Source organism: Drosophila santomea, chromosome 3R (assembly GCF_016746245.2).
Source record: "Drosophila santomea strain STO CAGO 1482 chromosome 3R, Prin_Dsan_1.1, whole genome shotgun sequence".
NCBI lineage: Eukaryota > Metazoa > Arthropoda > Insecta > Diptera > Drosophilidae > Drosophila > Drosophila santomea.
The window spans coordinates 26,437,751-26,456,824 of record NC_053019.2 but is presented as its reverse complement, the minus strand read 5'-3'; the positions used below and the strand labels follow the sequence as shown (position 1 = coordinate 26,456,824).

The 19,074-nt window shown below is 46.4% G+C and overlaps 6 protein-coding genes across 10 annotated transcripts; 4 read left to right on the top strand and 2 right to left on the bottom strand.

Moving 5' to 3' along the window:
• Window positions 1–783: 783 nt before the first annotated feature.
• Window positions 784–2,944, top strand: LOC120453460 (organic cation transporter protein). The gene has a single exon (XM_039638177.1). It carries the CDS (start codon window positions 1,065–1,067, stop codon window positions 2,712–2,714), a length of 1,650 nt encoding a protein of 549 aa, XP_039494111.1. The 5' UTR covers window positions 784–1,064; the 3' UTR covers window positions 2,715–2,944.
• An 883-nt stretch (window positions 2,945–3,827) lies between these two features.
• On the top strand, window positions 3,828–5,847 carry LOC120454026. 2 transcript variants are annotated; one of them, XM_039639016.2, is made up of 3 exons: window positions 3,828–4,288; window positions 4,348–4,530; window positions 4,913–5,847. In XM_039639016.2, exons 1-3 carry the CDS (start codon window positions 3,909–3,911, stop codon window positions 5,784–5,786), a joined length of 1,437 nt encoding a protein of 478 aa, XP_039494950.1. In that variant the 5' UTR covers window positions 3,828–3,908; the 3' UTR covers window positions 5,787–5,847. The 2 variants fall into 2 exon arrangements, with proteins under 2 accessions (XP_039494950.1, XP_039494951.1); XM_039639017.2 differs by having other exon boundaries at window positions 4,167–4,292.
• Window positions 5,848–8,110: 2,263 nt separating this feature from the next.
• Window positions 8,111–12,226, top strand: LOC120453340 (organic cation transporter protein). The gene is made up of 7 exons (XM_039638005.2): window positions 8,111–8,968; window positions 10,293–10,739; window positions 10,807–10,961; window positions 11,019–11,187; window positions 11,248–11,389; window positions 11,464–11,617; window positions 11,682–12,226. The coding sequence occupies exons 1-7, from the start codon at window positions 8,853–8,855 to the stop codon at window positions 12,209–12,211; spliced, it is 1,713 nt and encodes a 570-aa protein (XP_039493939.1). The 5' UTR covers window positions 8,111–8,852; the 3' UTR covers window positions 12,212–12,226.
• A 288-nt stretch (window positions 12,227–12,514) lies between these two features.
• On the bottom strand, window positions 12,515–13,831 carry LOC120453341 (elastase-1). 3 transcript variants are annotated; one of them, XM_039638007.2, is made up of 6 exons: window positions 13,690–13,831; window positions 13,481–13,628; window positions 13,322–13,426; window positions 13,085–13,203; window positions 12,831–13,026; window positions 12,515–12,766 (listed from the first exon to the last, which is right to left on the bottom strand). In XM_039638007.2, exons 1-6 carry the CDS (start codon window positions 13,820–13,822, stop codon window positions 12,619–12,621), a joined length of 849 nt encoding a protein of 282 aa, XP_039493941.1. In that variant the 5' UTR covers window positions 13,823–13,831; the 3' UTR covers window positions 12,515–12,618. The 3 variants fall into 3 exon arrangements, with proteins under 3 accessions (XP_039493941.1, XP_039493942.1, XP_039493943.1); XM_039638008.2 differs by having other exon boundaries at window positions 13,693–13,831; XM_039638009.2 differs by having other exon boundaries at window positions 13,697–13,797.
• A 402-nt stretch (window positions 13,832–14,233) lies between these two features.
• LOC120452888 (uridine-cytidine kinase) lies at window positions 14,234–17,448 on the top strand. Of its 2 annotated transcripts, XM_039637344.1 has the most exons (6): window positions 14,234–14,673; window positions 14,784–14,929; window positions 14,984–15,081; window positions 15,148–15,196; window positions 16,907–17,038; window positions 17,200–17,448. In XM_039637344.1, the coding sequence occupies exons 1-6, from the start codon at window positions 14,297–14,299 to the stop codon at window positions 17,313–17,315; spliced, it is 918 nt and encodes a 305-aa protein (XP_039493278.1). In that variant the 5' UTR covers window positions 14,234–14,296; the 3' UTR covers window positions 17,316–17,448. The 2 variants fall into 2 exon arrangements, with proteins under 2 accessions (XP_039493278.1, XP_039493279.1); XM_039637345.1 differs by lacking the exons at window positions 16,907–17,038; window positions 17,200–17,448 and adding an exon at window positions 15,551–16,594.
• Window positions 17,324–18,441, bottom strand: LOC120452889 (hatching enzyme 1.2). The gene is made up of 2 exons (XM_039637346.1): window positions 18,049–18,441; window positions 17,324–17,993 (listed from the first exon to the last, which is right to left on the bottom strand). The coding sequence occupies exons 1-2, from the start codon at window positions 18,439–18,441 to the stop codon at window positions 17,499–17,501; spliced, it is 888 nt and encodes a 295-aa protein (XP_039493280.1). The 3' UTR covers window positions 17,324–17,498.
• Window positions 18,442–19,074: the final 633 nt, after the last annotated feature.

The window sequence follows — 19,074 nt, the reverse complement described above, 5'->3', positions numbered from 1 at the left end:
TATTCACATCTTGACCTTGAGCTTTTTCTACGTGGCTGCTCGTAAAAGTGGCTCTTCTATTTGCAGTGCATCATTTTCGAGTACACTGCCACATGTTCTTGGCACTTTTCAATTAATATTTAAACAAGCCAGCCCATGTTTGAGATAAGAAACGGAAGTATACTACTTTTAAGAGAAATCGACACGAATGAGAGAGACTCACTCGATTAGAAGAGCAGTCTATGGAAGAGTGTGTAGTATCTATAGTACCATATACCTACTATCAACACACAGACGTGGTCGCAATATTAGTATATGCTACTTGGAGTTGAATGATCTCGATATTCCAGTTTTTCATATTAATTTTCATTTCATTTTCATTTATTAGACACATTTTATTAGTTTGTTGTGAATCTTTGTTCCGCTGGCAGACAGCTTGGAATTCGGTGGACTCTTTCTTTGGTCAGAAGACGTTTCTGCGGGCAGCAATTGACATCGTACGATGTCCAAATCAGTGAGGCAGCTGCCACTTCCCCGCCTCAGCCCCGATTTCATCCCCGTGTTCTGAAATGGAAGTTATTGATTCTATTTAGAGTTTCCCAATGCGCATCGCTGATCAATAGATTGGCCACGGGGTTGAACGCCCAGCGGCAGCGGAGCGCTGCTCTACCACACACACACATGCACACACGCACACACTGATATACTTGTACCGCTCACACAGACATGCTGATAAGGCGGGCGTTCTGTTCTGGGCTCGCACAAACCCTCGATGCTCTCAGTGTTTTCAGTCTGAGACTGAGGCAGCTGGCGAGCGGTTGATCGCGCGCTCCAATTCAGTCCGAGATTCGCTGGTCAGAGATTCGCTGTGCTCCATCATAGTGCCGCTGCTGTGGCAGCTGCTGTTGCAACCTGGTTCCGTTTCTCCAACCAGATTGTTGCACAATCGAACGGGTTCATCGGGCGTATACGCAACGCAGACGCGTTAATACGTTTATAAATTGCGCATACGTCACGGTGACGCGTGTCAGTTATCGTACGACACCGGCGAACCTCAGGTGTTACACCTGGCACCACTCCACCAAATGGGCTACGACGACGTCATCACCCACCTGGGTGAATTCGGACCGTATCAGAAGCGCATCTACTATCTCCTCTGCCTGCCGGCCATAGTCTGCGCCTTCCACAAGCTGGCCGGTGTCTTCCTGCTGGCCAAGCCAGACTTCCGATGTGCGCTGCCATACGAAAATGGCAGCACCTACGAGTTATCCCCCCACCTGTGGAACCTTTCGTACCCGCAGGACGATAGGTGCTCCTACTACGATGTGGAGTACTCGGAGGCGTATCTAAATGGCAGCATTCCGCGGAGCAGCAACGAGACCAAGACCTGTTCCCGCTACGTCTACGATCGGAGCAAGTACCTCAATAGTGCCGTGACAGAGTGGGACATGGTGTGCAATCGCAGCCTGCTGAGTGCCACCAGTGACTCGCTGTTCATGCTGGGCGTGCTGCTGGGCAGCTTCATCTTTGGCCAGATGTCCGACAAGCTGGGACGCAAGCCCACCTTCTTCTCCTCTCTGGTGCTGCAGCTGATCTTCGGCGTGCTGGCTGCCGTGGCGCCCGAGTACTTTAGCTACACGATTTCCCGGATGATTGTGGGCGCCACCACATCGGGCGTGTTCCTGGTGGCCTATGTGATTGCCCTGGAGATGGTGGGCTCCTCGTATCGCCTCTTCGCTGGCGTGGCCATGCAGATGTTCTTCTCCGTGGGCTTCATGCTCACTGCTGGCTTTGCGTACTTCATCCACGACTGGCGTTGGCTGCAGATTGCGCTGACCTTGCCGGGATTGCTCTTCCTCTGCTACTACTGGATCATTCCGGAGTCGGCCCGTTGGCTGCTGATGAAGGGACGCAAGGATGAGGCCTTTGTGATCATCGAGAAGGCGGCCAAAGAGAATAAGGTGCAGGTGCCCAATGAAATCTACGAGCAGCTGGTGGACGAGGTGGCCGAAAAGAAGAAGCAGGACGAGATGGCCGCCTCCCAGCCGGCGGCCACCGTGTTCGATCTGCTCCGCTATCCCAATCTGCGCCGGAAAACGCTGCTGATCTTCTTCGATTGGTTTGTGAACAGTGGCGTGTACTATGGACTCTCGTGGAACACTAACAACCTGGGCGGCAACCAGCTGGTTAACTTTGTGATCTCTGGTGCCGTGGAAATACCGGGCTATACGCTGCTCCTCTTCACGCTGAACCGTTATGGTCGTCGCTCCATCCTGTGCGGCACCATGCTGGTGGCCGGGATCAGTCTGCTGGCCACCATCTTCGTGCCGAGTGACATGAACTGGCTGATCATTGCGTGCGCCATGATTGGCAAGCTGGCCATCACCTCCTCGTACGGCACCATCTACATCTTCTCGGCGGAACAGTTCCCGACGGTGGTGCGGAATGTGGGTCTGGGCGCCTCCTCCATGGTGGCGCGCGTGGGTGGCATCCTGGCGCCGTATCTCAAACTGCTGGGCGAGATCTGGCGCCCACTGCCGCTGATCATCTGCGGCGCTCTGTCCCTCACCGCTGGACTGCTGTCCCTCCTCCTGCCGGAGACGCTGAACAAGCCCATGCCGGAGACCATCGAGGATGGGGAGAACTTTGGCAAGAAGCCGGCGCCGCAGGAAGCCGCCGAGGAGGGCGGCGGCAACCAGGAGCTGGCCGGGATGCTCAACGGAAAGTCGGGCTAATTGAAGCTGGCCGGGAACTTAATCACTCAATCTACACTGATGGCCTCAATTGGCCAGCGCTCTGGTCATTCCAACGAATTTAAGCATTTAGGCATTTAGGCATTCTGCGTACTTTCATTTCTTCAGAGATGTATATTTTTTTAATCATTCCATTTTCTCAGCTCTATTTGTTTACATTTGTTTACCTTTGCAAGCGATTTAATAAAAGTCACGCACATTTAATATTTAAATCGTATTTGCGAACCAGTCTCGGTCTGTTCAACGAACTTTGTGACCACTTCGTTTATTGAGGCGCGTCTCAGTTCGTAAAACGACCATATACAATTCGCTCATTAAAAGAATTAGGTCTAAATGCTTGGCTGATAAGAAAATGCCATAATCTCGCTGAGTGCAATCTCCTAGTGCACTTGCTCACCCAAGTAAAACTCATGGCTCCATATGGAAACATTCAAATTTTGGAGTCATTAATCAAGTTAATAGCGTATGCCTTTGCATATCAGTGGTATCAGGCTGTGATAAAACTGATTACTGTCAGCGCTGTCCGTTGATAAGGGAATCAAAGCCACAGAACTCATATGGCCACCACCATAAGTACATGTGTTCAATTTAATGGACTGATCAAGTATCTCTGATTTATGGTTCAAGGAATCTAAAGATACTAGTTCTCAACTTTGCACGCTATTTGTTCTATTTTAAACTATTTTACACTATTTTATACTATTTCTTACTATTTTATACTATTTTATAATCCATAAGCGCTATTACTTCAACGATTTTTTAAATGTTATATTACTTGACTAACTTGACTAATTCGCCGATAAAGAGTTTTAGCTCTGATTAAACTTATCGTGCATGTGAATTGTGGCGTGATTCGGTTGAGCAAATGGGTTATAAATGAAAACAAGAGGGAATGCTATAGTCGAGTTCCCCGACTACCAGATACTCAGTTACTCAGAGTTACTGGAACTGTAAAGTGCCAACTTACTCCTCTTATTTAGCATTTTAAGCGTTTTTAACCAGGTTCCACCTTTTGCAGCGGTGATCAAGCAACAGTTTTAAAATTCAGCCCAAAAGTATGCAACACGTCAGAGCCAACGCTCCCAAAACTGTGAGAAGCTTGTCAAACTGTCTAGGCGGAAGTTTTCAAATTGCTGAGTGAAATGAAATGAAAATACAAATTGTAGGTCGTTCCAAATGGATTTGCCCTTTGGCACACAGACTCCGGAACTAGATGTACTCATTGTGGGCGGGGGTCTCTCGGGCCTGACCTCTGCCCTCAAAATCCTGGCCATGGAGAGCACCCTGAAGGTGAGGCTCATTGAGGCGAGCGATGGCCTGGGCGGCCAGATGGGTCAGAATGGCATACGACTGGTGGATGCAGCACAGCAGGACATGCTGGCCCTGCTGACCCTCGTCCACTTGTCACCGCGTCGGCGGAGGAGCGTCAGTGGCAGGCTGCGCAGATGCTGGGATCTGGATCGTGGACTCACCGCTCTGCCGGCGAAATTCGAACTGGGACGATACATCGAGATGCTGGACTTGCGGATGCCCAAGTTTCGCTCGAAGCGTTTCAAGTGGGTTGGGTACCACAGCAATGCCTTTGATTTCCATAGACTTAAGTATGATTTTTCAGTCTGCGGGAGCGAGTGTCCAATATGGAGCAGCACATCTGCCACCATTTGTTCTTCAGCAAGTCGAGGAACTTCATGCTCAGCCTGGTGGAGCTTGTCTGCGGCGTTCCGGCCAGTGAGGTGGACTACGATGTCTTTATGTCCGTCTGCAGCTCCTGTGGAGGTCTCAAAATGCTGATTGACTTGTAAGTTACATTAATCTAGCAGTTAACTTGCTGTCTGTATTTCTCTTCTGACAGTTAAGTGTTTTTGATGATGAATGATTACAACATTGTAATATTGAAAAGGTGTGCAGGTCCCTATAAAAATGGTTAAAAATAGTAATTAAAGCACAAACGCAGTAGTAAATATAGAATACATGTTTAGACAATGAACTGAAAATCAGATTCATTCTGACAGCTAGTCCGAATGAAATTGATTGATTGCCCGACTTGGAATAGTTATATTTTATAGGTCACGTATGTGTCAGCATAATCATAATACCGTAGATCCGAAAGGTGTTATATGTATCCCGCTTAGCTACTTTTAATGACCCTATTTAATGATAGTTACACCCCTTATCACCAGCTACTTCACCTACCCGAGTAGCTTCTATGAGATATCCACTCAGGCGCTGATCGAGAGCATTTTGGAGCAGCTGCAGTTCATCACGATTACGCTAAACTGCAGGGCCGTGAGATTGGACCACTACAAGAACTACGTCCAGGTGACGGATGATCAGGGCAACAGGCACACGGCACACGCTGCCATCCTGGCCATTCCCTGGAACAAGGTGCAGAAGTTGGAGTTCGTGCCACCCATACCCACGGCCTACCAGCCGCGGACGCCATCCAAATCTGGCCAAAAGCGGCGCCAGCTGATCAGCCAGTTCCGGTTGCGATACGGCAAGTCCGTTTGGACGGATCTCGGCTACTCCGGTAACTTTCTCAGCTGCCAACCGCTGCTGGTCAGTGGCCACGAGTGTCGCCTGTCCAGCTTTTGCGGCTACGTGCTGCACGCGCCGGAGGATCAGGACGAGGTGCTGCAGGATGTCGTCGACCTGCTGGCCGAGCACTTTGGCGAGGAGATGCGCCAGCCACTGGAGTGCCAGTGCCACACGGACGAGCTGAATGCGGCGCAGCACAAGCCGCAGACCAAGCCCTGGCATCGGGTCATCTGGTCCAGCTCCTCGGCCGTGGCCACCAGCTATCGCAGCCTGATGGGCGGTGCGGTGCAGAGTGGCTTCCGGGCGGCGGTGAATGCCGTCTTTGTGGTGCGACCCCAGGTGGTCAGCTGGAAGGACATGCTCGTGGAGCGGCCCAAGCTCGCCCAGGATGTTGTCGCCAGCGGCAGAATCCGCGGACTGCTCAGTCGCCTCAATCTCTACAACGTCACCTTCTACAGCTTCTTTGTGCTCGGACTCATCTGGCTGCTGAACCTGGGTTATGCCAGGGCATTCTGAGGGATAACCACAACTACATATACATATGTTTACCTTTAGCAATTAAAGTGTCGTCTTCGAATTCCCTTAGTGAGAAGCTTAAGTCGGGATTAGTCTCTATTAAGTGTGCTCATTTTAGCAACTGTCTAGATTTCTATGAATTCGTGAACAATTCCGGGCAATCATTCACTTAAGCTTCGCCAACGCCTGGATGGCTAAATTGTGCTGTCGTTATAAGTAGAAATTATCATCTCAAAGGTTTCCATGGAATGTTGTGTGTGATGTACATAGTAGTAAATGTAAGTAGTTAAGAGCACATTATAATACATGTAGATCACTTTTAATGTGCAAAATCATTTAATTACAATAAACTGATATAAACTGATATAAGGCCAGTTTTATTTGCTGTGCTATATTTAAATTGGGCTTGAGTCTCCTTAAATTGCAATATATCTCCGTACGACAATGCATATCACACTATAAAGCATTCCGGGGGATTGCGTTGATGGGTTGATATTATTAGATTAGCTCTGAATGGAACGTTGACCGATGAAAGTGGATAGGTTTGGGGTAAGTAGACGAGAATACCCTCGTATATAAATAGTACATACCGCAGCAAGTTGCACGTGCGTTTGGAAAACAATGAAGCTCTGGAATCGAGAAATAATGCCGGGGTTCAGCCCAAAACGAATTGCTAATGGAGGCACGCCCACGAGCCATCAAGCGAAGCTCCAATTAAGACTAGAGTGTATAGTGTGTATAGACTATGGCTAAAACCGTTAGTAGGTACGGCTAACTAACAGATGAATAGAATGCGCCTGGGAAGCGAATTAAGCCAAGTGAACAAGTGAGCAGCAATTGCGGCAAGGCTGAAATTAGAATGCGATAACAAAGGAAATCATAATTGGAATGCACGGGTTATTACGAGTATATATGCCCCACAATGCGAACCTTTCCCCTTTCCCCTTTCCCCTTCAATGCCAATCTGTATCTTCTGGCGCAGGGTTAGCAGGCAGTTAAGATATTGACGTCGATCGACTTCTGATTGAGCTCAATTGCTCTTGGCCAGCTGAGCAGTTGATAAGGCGGGTTAACCTTAATCGAATCACCCGATAGTGGGGGTCACTGCGTAGAGATCTGGTTCTGTGCCATCGCCGCGTTTCAGAGTTCCGGTTCGAGTTGGTTTTTCACTACAAACTCTATATTTTCATATATAGATAGATGCCCAGATTCATTCACAAACTAGTCGGGAGAATATCAAAATACGAGAGTAGGCATTATTTTCACATTGTACGAGTATACAAAGATGCCATTCAGAAGTGCGCTCTTTTTTCCTCTTTTTTTTCCTTTTTGCTCTTTGGGAATTTCGACTCGAAAATACAAAAACTCAAAAACAGAAAAACACAAAATGTAAACAATAATCGAATAATATCAAGAAAGCAAATGGGGGAAAATGAAAATGGTAATGAAATTCAGAGACAACAGCACTAAACGGCCTGTTAATGTAAATATATCGCGGGGTTCGGGCATTGTAATGGTATCATGGTGTCTATGAGAATGGATTTGGGAGAGGTTCCAAGTACGAGTGCGATTTGTGCCATATCTTCAAGTGTTCGGGAGTGTATTTAAATGCCTTCGTGTTCTGCTACGCATTTTTAATGAGGAATCCGAGTGAAAACGTTTTTTTTGGTAGAAAATTGTGCTAAATTATTTATGAACCAAGCATTTTCAGCTTGACATGTTTTTCAATTTTAAATAACATCATTTTTTGGCAGCTTAAAAAGGTTAATAACATTATTGCTAAGGAGATGACCAAGCGAAATAATCAGTTATTATTGCATTAGCTCTAAATAATCATTGAATTTTCAAATGCCCACATCTGAGTTCTAATTATACGTTTATACTAATTCTGGAAATTTGACAACAGCTGCCACACAAAAACGCGCAATTTTCGACAATTGCTGTGTTTTCAAAAATATTCAATTGTTGTTTAAAAAATCAGCGTTTGTTTGTAGATTGCGCACTTATTGACATTCACTAAGAATTGCTCTCTCTTTGGACGCCCAACGACTGTGATTTCAATTTTTATAATATTATAATATTTTGTTCTTAATGTCTGCCACCAGAATCGCAAAATGTAAGAAACATAAGTCCGCGCATTTGGATCCCAAAGAGCCGAACGATTGAGAGCGAATCGGCGCACTAAGGCACTGACCGAGTGCGATGTCAGTACCGCCCCAGTGCCTGCTCCTCCTCCTCCTCCTCCATCTGCACCTCCATCTGCCCCCCAATCCTCCAACGGATCGGATCGGCGGCATACAAAACGCGGCGATCGGCCTCCCGTGGGCTTAGTTTGTGAGACGCTCCCGAGGCGACAAGTAGTTGATAGCGAAGATCGGCGAAAACCGGCAGGCGAACGCAACTGCAACGCGCTGCAGCACCAAAACCCATAGCTACAAGGCAGTGAATAGAAAAATATATCATTTCAATTTCATTTTGATGTTTATTTTAACTTGGGAAAAATTCGGTTCGAGAAGAAAAACAAGCGCGTAGTAAAAGCAGAGCGAGAAAAACGTGTCGCCGTCCGTCAAAAGTGAAGCGCTCCCATGTGCTGCATTACCAATTGAAAAAACATAAACAGAAAATAGAACCAGAATATAGAAACTACATAGATAAACAGCCGCAACAACCACACAGACACCCCAAAAAAAAAAGAATAAATAAATAAATAAAAAGTATATATATGACGACCTGCAGTCGAGGGCGAAAGTGAAAGTTATATACAAGTATATAACGATCGAGCTCTTATCTCCAGCAAAGAGCGCCCAAAGTGAATGCACTGCATTCCGGATCGCATCTAAAACACTTGGTTCCTAAGCCCGATTCGTATCAGCATTCAAATCCACCATCAGAATTCAAAAATAGATTGCACAGCCAAGGAATTCAAGTTCAGTGGCAGCAATCTGCACAATTCGTTTGCGTGGGGTCACTCGTCTGCCTCATACAACATCATTATCGTCTTCAGGATCTGCAGCAACTGCAGCATTTCGCATTTTGCATACCCCAAGTAGCTGCTGGTAACCCAACATGACTCAATCCAAGGAGAATCCGGAGAAGAATCGCGAGGTGATCAGCGAGGAAGGCATGAAGGATCTGCTCACCAAGCAGCTGGAAGTCGTTGGCAGTGGCGGCGCATTTGTGTGGTAAGTTGCTACACTGCGAGAAAATCAATTCCATTCTTAATAGTAAAAACTGCACAATGGGAGCAGCTGTTAATTTGGGTTACAACTTCTGGCGACTTTATACGTATCAATGGGAATAGAGAGGAGTCATATGGCTGCCATAATTCGATCGAAGTTGAGGAAGTCACTTTGCCACTCGGCTCGAATCACGTTCCACTTGACCCAGTTCATAATGAATGCAGTGAACCAGCTTTTGGAAGGCTGAGTGCTTAGAATTCGTTGACATTACTCAGGGTGGTGCACTTTTCTCCGCCGACTTAACTAATACAGATTTAATTGGTTTTTCTGCTTGATCGAGCGCTCTGAAAGGCTATAGTCCCCTTTTAGCCATGAACTAGTCAGCGCAATTCAAACTAAAATCAATTAGCTTTTTTTTACCTTTTTGTCGCAGCTCAACGAGGTATGCTATAGAGCGAAACACCAGGAAGCCCTGGATTTGTAGACTCATCCAGCTGGAGGAGCTCCAATCGAGGGGCCAATGGTCATTTGAGTGCCCGTCGGTGTGGCATTTAAATATAGCACGGAAATCTGGCCTATCAGTGTGTGTAGTAATACATTTGCACTCGGCTTAATCGTAGTTGATAAGGCAAAAGGCACTCACTCACTTGTGAATTGAAATCGGGCGATGTGGGATCGAGTACCGGTTCCATTACCCAGATCGCTACGGGGACATGAAACCACTCGCCTCTGATATGATCTCTGAGCTTCGGCGTAGAGGACGTTCAACTGATTCACTGGAGGAAGTCCTACTAGGCAGTGACTTGACTTGACTTGACTTGACTTGAATGCTGATGATTTGTCGCGGAACTTTACTTGATTTTTAGTAGGTGGGGGAGTCACGTGAAACTGAAAATCGGATGGATATGTAAATATTGCGCACATCGTTCCGGTTGCCCGATTTGTATAATGATTAACGTTCGCAGCAGACATATGCTCTCTGGCGAATCTTAAACTGTCATTAACTGATTATGTGATCAGCATATACATATGTACACATATAGATAGACTAACGAATATTTCGCCCACAACCTTCACAGCTTTGTTTTGACTACGTTGTTGTGTGATGATCGCTGATATTATTATTTGCATTCCGATGAGCAGTTAGCCAAGCGGTGTCAATGTGCCACCAATTCGATTGGAGTTGCGTGTTGTAAACAATTTATCCGGATGCGAGTTAGTGTAACTGCGAAAACAAAACCCAATTAGCAGCAAAGTGAAATATACCTACTATCTAATTTACAAATTACCGTGTGCAACCCTTACTTACTTATCTCCCCCTTATTAGGGCGATTTTCTTCCTGTGTGTCACCCCCAACATACTGAATGGATTCCATGTCTCCTCCTACACTCTGCTGGGCCACCTGCCCGATGACCAGTGGTGCGGCATTCCGGAGCTGCACGCCACCAACTGGACGCTGGCCCAGAAGCGTGAGATTGCGGGCGAGGGATTGGATTCGGGCGGCTGCACCGTGTGGGACTGGAACTATGGCCACCTGGCCAAGATGTCCTACGAGGCGGCCAGGAACTACACCAGTCATCTGTCGCAGATTTCCCAGACGGCGGAGGTGTCCTGCCGCGTGAAGGGGCAACATGAGTTCGCCCATCCGGAGAGCACTTTCGTTGCGGACTGGGATCTCACCTGTGATAGGAGCATACAGCGCACCTCCGCCCAGGTTTCCATTTCGCTGGGCAAGTTCTGCGGTTCCTTCTCCTTTGGCATTCTGGCCGACAAGTGGGTTTTGGAATAGCTTCTGGCTATGATGATTACTGATGATAACTGATGATTGGTTTGCCTGCAGATTTGGTCGCAAAACCTCGTTCACCCTGGGCGCAGCCTTCTTCATCGTGGGCAGCTTCTTCTGCAGCTTCTCGCCCTGGTACAGCCTCTTCCTGGCCGGACGTTTCGCCCTGGGAGCTGCCTCCTCCGGTCTGTTCTATCCCGCATTTACCATGAGTAAGTTCGTAACTATATTTCCATAATTCTTTCATTAGTTTGTGTGTTTGGTTTCAGTTGTGGAGAACATCTGCTTGAAGCATCGTTCCTGGATGTCCATCGCCTTCTCAGCCTCCTATCCCGTGGGCATGATTATCCTGGCCATTGTGGGCTACCTCATCCAACCGTGGAGGCATCTGCAACTGGCCCTCACCATTCCCTCGCTGCTACTCATCCTAAACTGCTAGTGAGTGATCCTAGTCCTTATTCTATTAATCACTCCTGAAACGAGGATATTTTCCAACAGCTTGATGGTTGAGTCACCGCGCTGGCTGATCACGAACCAGAGATATGATCGCGTCTACAAGATTCTCTTCCGACAGCCCAGCCACTACCAAGTTCAGCCCGCCGCTGCAGCTCCATCTCAAGTGGCCAGCGATAAGAAGTCGGTGAGTGCAAAGTCCCTGAGATCAGTGCATCTGATTGCCAAGTGGAGTGCTCATGGAATATTTCACCATTGCAGCTGGAGCCCGTGGAGGGCTTCTCCCTTGGACAGAAGCTGAAGAATGGTCCGCTCAAGTCCATCATTGAGCTGTATGCCAATGGCCGGGTGCGCAGGATGATCTTTGCCTCCTACTTCATGTTCTGCGTCACCTCGCTGAGTTACTATGTGACGGGTGGGTTTACTCCATAAGGATTTGCACATCTATTTTATATCATCCAATGTTTCTCTCAATGCAGCTCTCAATGCCGCCAATCTATCGGTGTCCAGGTACCTGTACATCATAGGCACCGGTCTGGTGGACATACCCTCCTATCTCGTCCCAGTGATAATGCTGCGCTTCACGGGACGCCGCCTCACCACCATGTTCCTGTTCATGTGGACGGGCGTGTCCTTGCTGCTGGTCCTCGCTGTGCCCGCCGGCAGCACCACCTGGATCGTGGCCTTCGCCATGCTGGGTCGCTTCGGCATTAGCGCCACCTACTCCGTGGTCACGCTCTACACCGCCGAGCTGTATCCCACCCAGATACGCAACTCCGCGCTGGGCACCTGCTCCACCTTCGCCCATGTGGGCTCCATATCGGCACCGTATGTGGTCGATGTCCTGGGAGCTCTGGGCTGGTACATTCCAACAACGATTTGCGGCTGCTGCGTTCTAGTAGCTGGCCTACTCACTCTCACACTTCCGGAAACGGGAACGGGCAAGCTCTCCGACAAAGTGGAGAGCAGTGCGTCCTCCACTCCCACGGAGCCGGCCGAGAAGCAGTAGGTTAGTTTCCATTTCCACGACTACATGTGTCAGCAGTGCAGATCGAAACACTTTGAATTTTATTAACTACTTTTTAAGGAATACCAAAATAGCTATTACACCTCAAGACTTCTGTACCTCCAGCTGTAGCTTTCGCTATTTCAAATGTTTTACAATCAGAAAACACTTTTGTGAAAACCATTAGAGGTTGCCCTAAAGAAAAGACAGAACTGATAAGCAAAGTCGTGAAAATGGTTAGTTAGTCTAATATAAATCTAGCTATATGTATATGTAGGTATGCCTACAGTAATTAAGCGTAAGTTGTTAGTTTCTGCTATTCCTGCATTGTTTAAGTAAATATTCATAATTGTTTTTTTCTGTTTGATATCGCATAATAAATATACTATTTATACGTGTTCGCCAGAGATCTAGGACTGCATCAGTAGTTGGACCCAATCGTAGTAGGGTCTGGTCACCGTATAGATGCTGGGCATGCCCTGGATGCCGCAGGTGAGTCCGTGGGACACCAGGCCGTAGATGTAGTCCTTACCGCCATATGGACAGATAAGAGGACCGCTTTCAATTGGAACAAAATTAATTAGGCATTAAGCTTGTTGGATACTGAAGCCAGAAAGCTTACCCGGAATCCCCTTGACAGGAGTCCTGATTGTTGCCCAAGGCACACACCGTATTTGCCCCATTCTGTGGCGCCCAGATGTGTCCAATAATATCGCGGCACTTTTGGTTGTCAATCACGCGAACTTCCGCCTCGAAAAGTTTCTTTTGACAAGGACCAGCGTGCTGTGTGGCTCCATAGCCAATGATACGACAGGATTCTATGCAAAATAAGGATTAGACTCGCACTCTCCCAGTTGAGTTGCTGATTAATCATACCATTTTGGTCCGGTTTCATGCCATGTGGGGGAAGTTGGGCGTACTGCAAGCCATTTCCTGGAGCACTCCAGTATCGACGTTTCATATAAAGCAGAGCTATGTCATTCCGAAAGTTGGATCTGCCATAAAAGATAAACTCTGCTATTACGTTATAGAAAACTCTTCAGGAAAGAGTCTCTTTAAAATATAAATCTCCCTTAAAGGGGAGTATTAAACTTGACTCAAGTGATTACGCACGGTTGAAAGTAAATATACTCGACGCTCTCCAGACCATATGGCTCCAGCTGCCCAATGTTTTCAATATTCTCATAGCCAATAAAGGCGGCAATGTTGTGAATGTTTCTTGAAATAGAGCAAACTAGATATAGTCAATTTATTTAGAGCATCCCAACTTACTTCCTCCAAACGCAGTGAGCTGCGGATAGAATCCAACGATCGCTTATTAGGCTGCCACCGCAGAAGTGCTGATAGGAAACTCCATTCGTTGTATTACCCGTGATTACATCTTGCAATGAGACCATGAACGGATATTTACTTGCGCCGCCTTTAAGTGGAAGTGGAGCTTTAAATTAAAGTTCTAAGTGGTAAAATGTAGTGTAGTGTACTGCCCACGGTTGACACGATCCGACCTCCGACAATGGGCACCGCGTGACAGGATTTGATCACAGAAATTACAAAGAAACTGTGGAGAAGCCAGTAAAAGCAACTAAGCGGGCTGAGATCTAAAGCAGCCTTCATAGTTGGGCTTTGAAAAGACACTGGCATATGACCGCCAGCAGATTGCTAATACAGAAACAGTTACTATGCAAATACAGGTACAAAAAAGCATTCTCAGGCATTCAAACAAACAGCCAAGCTGTGCAAATATTTCCAATTCCAATGCGCTGGTAAATTGTTTTCAAATCTCAACGCGCCGGCGTCATCGCGTTCCATGTATGTGTAGATTTGGCATTGTCTATTTGCTCAGTCAAAAAATTTGGCAAATAGTTGTATTCACAAAAGTTTTAATATTAGCTTATTTCAGAAAAAAGTAACGTCTTTTTGCAATTTTTGACTGTGTGGCAGCACTGCACTTCCGGTGTATCGATAAGCATGCCTCTTAGCGGGTACGATACCCGACATACCGATAGTATTTTAGTGGAAATCCCATCTCGAAAGTAATCAGCTGTTGCGTGAAGTAAAAGCATTTGATTTTACTATTGTAAAAGAAAAATGCAGGATTTGAGGAACGCCGACACGCTGCGACTGCCAAATGGCGACGGAGCAGCGGCCAACGATGAGGTCAAGTCGCCGTTCCTGATCGGCGTGGCCGGCGGTACGGCCAGCGGCAAGTCCACGGTGTGCAAAAAGATCATGGAGCAACTTGGCCAGGCGGAAATGGATCACACGCAGCGCCAGGTGGTGTCCATCAGCCAGGACAGCTTCTACCGCGAACTGACGCCCGCCGAGAAGGCCAAGGCCCAGAAGGGCCTCTTCAACTTCGATCATCCGGATGCCTTCAATGAGGAGCTCATGTACAGCACGCTGCAGAACATCCTGAAGGGCCACAAAGTGGAGATACCCAGCTACGACTACCGCACCAACTCGCTGTGAGTTTTACCATACGTGGATGCCTTAGTTCTTTAAAGTGTATGGTACACGAAGCCATCTACCGAAGTATAATCTCATAAGTTCTAATAATAACTTGCTTTTCCTTTAGCGACTTTGAAAACGTTCTGGTTATCTACCCAGCCGATGTGGTCTTGTTCGAGGGCATCCTGGTGTTTTACTTTCCCAAGATACGCGAGCTGTTCCACATGAAGCTGTTCGTGGACACAGACTCTGATACCAGATTGGCCAGGAGAGGTAAGTCGTGGCTATGCAAGATTTAAAATAAACTTTGTAACAAACCTTTTTTAGTGCCACGTGATATCAATGAGCGTGGCCGGGATTTGGATGCTGTGCTCACCCAGTACATGACCTTCGTGAAGCCGGCTTTCGAGGAGTTCTGCTCACCCGTAAGTTTAACCCAAACTACATGTGCCATATAATGTAACTAATAACCAAGACCCTGCCCATTTCAGACGAAAAAGTTTGCTGACGTTATTATACCACGAGGCGCCGACAACACAGGTGAGGCAGCAGCACCCACACTCCTATCCACTTTAATTTACTTTCTATGCGCCCACAATACACACTCTTACACATTAAGCGTTTGTAGTGTTTCGTTGAGTTGGTTGCCTATAACCATAGTTTTAGCAATGGTTCTTTTGTTTCTGGTTCTATTAATCCGTCTGGGGACAACACACCCTTATCACACAGACTGCTTGATGTTTACATATATATATATATATATAAGTACTATATGCCAATCAACATTTCTCCTCCCTATTTGTTTTTCCGTCATCTCTGTTAATTGTATCTCTTGCGTTACTATTTTTGCGTTGTTTTCGTTTTGTTCCTGTTGTTTTATTGTATCTCTTGCAGTTGCCATTGATCTTATTGTACACCATATCGGGGAGATTCTCGCCACTACCAACAGCGCACAGCACAGCAACACAATCAGGGTAGCGGCGTCTAGCATGAAGCGAGATCACTAAACGCAAATATAAACTCGCTTCTGAGGCGGCCAATTCCTCGTCCTAGCGCCGCGTCTTGAGCTTTTACTAATTGCCAAAAAAACTAAAGTCCAAAAGCTAAAGACAGATATAGAAACCCGTGGCGGCGCATCACACTAAGGCAAATGTCCATTAATGAGCGCCGGCATCGCTTCTCATTTGGTCTTCTCATCGTAACCGATTAACGTAGTTCTAAGATTGAAAAGTATCTTTAGTATCTACTCTTGCATATGTTCAACAATACATGGTAGTGTGTATGTAAGCTCGTTTCCGTTCATCCAGATAACCCAGCCCAACCTAGCGTTTTCGATTCCAGTCTTAAGTTATACAAAATTCGACAGTTAAAACTTAACCCTGGTGCCTAGCCCCAATTGGCTTTCTTCCGAGGACTTAAGCACTCTGTTCACCAAACCACACATGTTACACATATAACTATTGTATCTATATTCCGATGCCCGATACTTTTAAACTACTCTTATCCATTTCTGGTTTGTGAATGTTAGTATAAGCAATAACTTTATTAATTTTATAAGCAGCATTTTCTTGGATTTTCCAAATATTTTGTATAAACTCCCGACTAGATTGTGTTAACTTCTTTGCAATTAAGTAGCTTTGCAAACTCAATTAACTGATTCGTTTAACTCATAAATTTTGGTCATATACTTTATAGATGTTCCTATGAATTGTTCCACTTAATACAACTAACTATATATTAGTTTTAAAGCAATATTAATAACCGAAATTCAATGGGTTACTAAAAATTAGCTTCTAGTACCACAAGTACCGGGCATCTTTGAAGTCGGAATCTGCGACTTTAGTGTTATCAAATCGCGAATCCCACTTAAACACTTTAATGCAGTCTCAAATATACAAATGCAAGTCAGTGATTAGCCTATCAAGGCGTGAAGATAAATCGGTGTTTCATTTAGTAAGTACACAAGCAGTTTATTGTAAAGCACACTTACTTCAGTCACAAGACACAGTAGCATACCAATTAACAGAAAATGCCGCCCAGCTTAGATGCGTTTAGGTAATAGATCCCACTAACTAGAGCTAGAATAAGTCCTGGGCTTAGACTAGACCGCTTGGATCGGCGGAGCTCGTGAGGAGCGGCAAGGTAAGTGGATTGTTCCACATTGAGTTGCAATGCTTACGATGGTGCAGCATTACGATTTAATTTAACCAAATGGACTGTAAACTAATTGCCCACTCTTTTCCTTTTCAGTGGCCATCGACTTGATCGTTCAGCACATCCGTGATTTCCTAAACAATCGGTCTCGACACGGATCCACCGGGAATATGGCTCTCTATATGAACCTGGATTTGAATGCGACGGGTGGCGGTTTCGCGGGCCCAGGTAAGGCCACCATCCAAAAGGCGCGTCCCCACTAACCATCCGCTGACGGAAGTGAATCATCCGGATTCGGATTACTAACTAACCACCCAATGCATGCAATCGGACACTTGCTGTGCTGTATATATAGTATCTTCTGTTATGCTTTGTGTTTCCCCGTGAAGATGGCAGTAACCTCGGCACCTACAACGCCATCCGAAGATTTTCTACGATCTGCAAGGAGCTGAACATGCAGGGCAACTACTTCTTTGAGACAAATAAGAACCTGCCGTACCACTAGGATGGGATGGCGTGGGAATTCCCGGAGCAGTACAAGACAACACGACGCACATAGGCGAATGTTAATTATCTAACCAAATATTGTACCCATAGACATATTTTTTCAGTAAACCGAATTGATTGTTGATGATAAATATTTATGTTTGTCAAAATACTGTTAGTTAGCTTTGAATAGAAATGTAATCTATACTTTGCACTTGTACATCGCGTTGATCTTGCGCACATCTCCGGCAGAGAAACCCTTGCGCTGACCCATCTGGCTGGCATCGATTGTGGAACGCAGTGCCTTCAGCGTGGGCTGGCCATTCCGAGTGAAACTGGTGGGCGAGTAGTGCATCACACTGCCATAGTCGTACTCCACACCGAAGCCGTACTGCGTCTTGGAGCTGGACTTCTCGAAGTTGACCATCATCTCGGGCTTAATGTTGTCCTTCATCACCCGCACATAGGAGTCACGTTCGTGGCGATTCTGCTCATGGAAGAAGCCCAAGGCGTGCATCAGCTCGTGGATCGGAGTGCCGTATGTGCGCAAGCAGTTGGGCGACTGCAGATTCACTTCCTGGCGACCACCCAAGCGACCAATGCTGCTCCAACAGCCAGACTTTCCGCTGCCAATGGAGATGTAATCCTTTTCGCTGGTCCTGGGCTTGAAGCGCACGCACGTTCTGGTGTGGTATTCCTAAAATCCGAAATATATAATCCAAACTGCTTAGGGGTTAATACTGAAACCTCACCTTAAACGCGTTGTTGATATTCCCCAACTCCTGGCTTGTGAAAGGTCCTTTGATCTCGTAGGGAACAACGCCGCCCGGCCAGCGGGAGCTTAGCGCCAAAATGCCATTACGGGTGCCATTGGAACGGGCGTTCCTGTAGCTCAGTGGAATCAAGATGTCCCCTTCGTGGTAGGTGCCCAGTTCCTCGGGATTCTGCGCGGATTCCACATCTAGTGCCTCGACCAAAGCTCCAGTGGTCTCCACATCCGGATTGCCGAACACAGTGTCCCCAAGATCCGTCAAGTCGATCATCTCCTGGGAGTCCATGTCCTCCAGGGGCATGGCATCCCCCAGAGAAATGCCCAGTAGAATCAGTAGCAAAAGCGAACCAGCTTTACTTCGCGATTTTTCCATTTTTGCAACTGCTGCTCCAACTGCTGTGATTTCTAGCCGGGCTTACCGACATTATATAGTCCCACCTAGACCTCCAAAAATTGGCGACATGTCGGCGTAGGCTGTTTATGCTGGGTTCTTTTTGAAATAGCCGATAAGTCGGCGCTTTGTTGCCGCTTACATTTACATTAAGTACGTTGTTGCTATCCGCCGGCCTCTTGATTTATGGGGGAATTTAGTTTTATGCATTCCAGCTTGGAAATATGTAGAGTGCGGAATTTTCGCAAGTTAAGATTCGCGTTCTTTTAAAGGGCTCTGTAATTCTATGTGAATAATGCTGCATATTTGTTTTCGTAGCACTTGGATACCGCGGAAAATGAAATTAGGTCACAATTTACAAATATATTCAGTTATCTTTTGAAGCCGGAAACTATCAGTACGAAGTTTTAACTAACTTTCGAATGTTCCCGCCAAAATTCAAACTTTCCTGTGCTCGCGTATCGTGCATTTACACACCGATACAGATACTACAAAATAATCTATCAAATAGTTATAGCAAAAGTGCAAAGTAAATATTAAATTTGTATGCGAAAACAATAAAGAAGCTAAGTATTTTTGTATTTCCTACATATGCATTTTGTACCACTGTGCAAC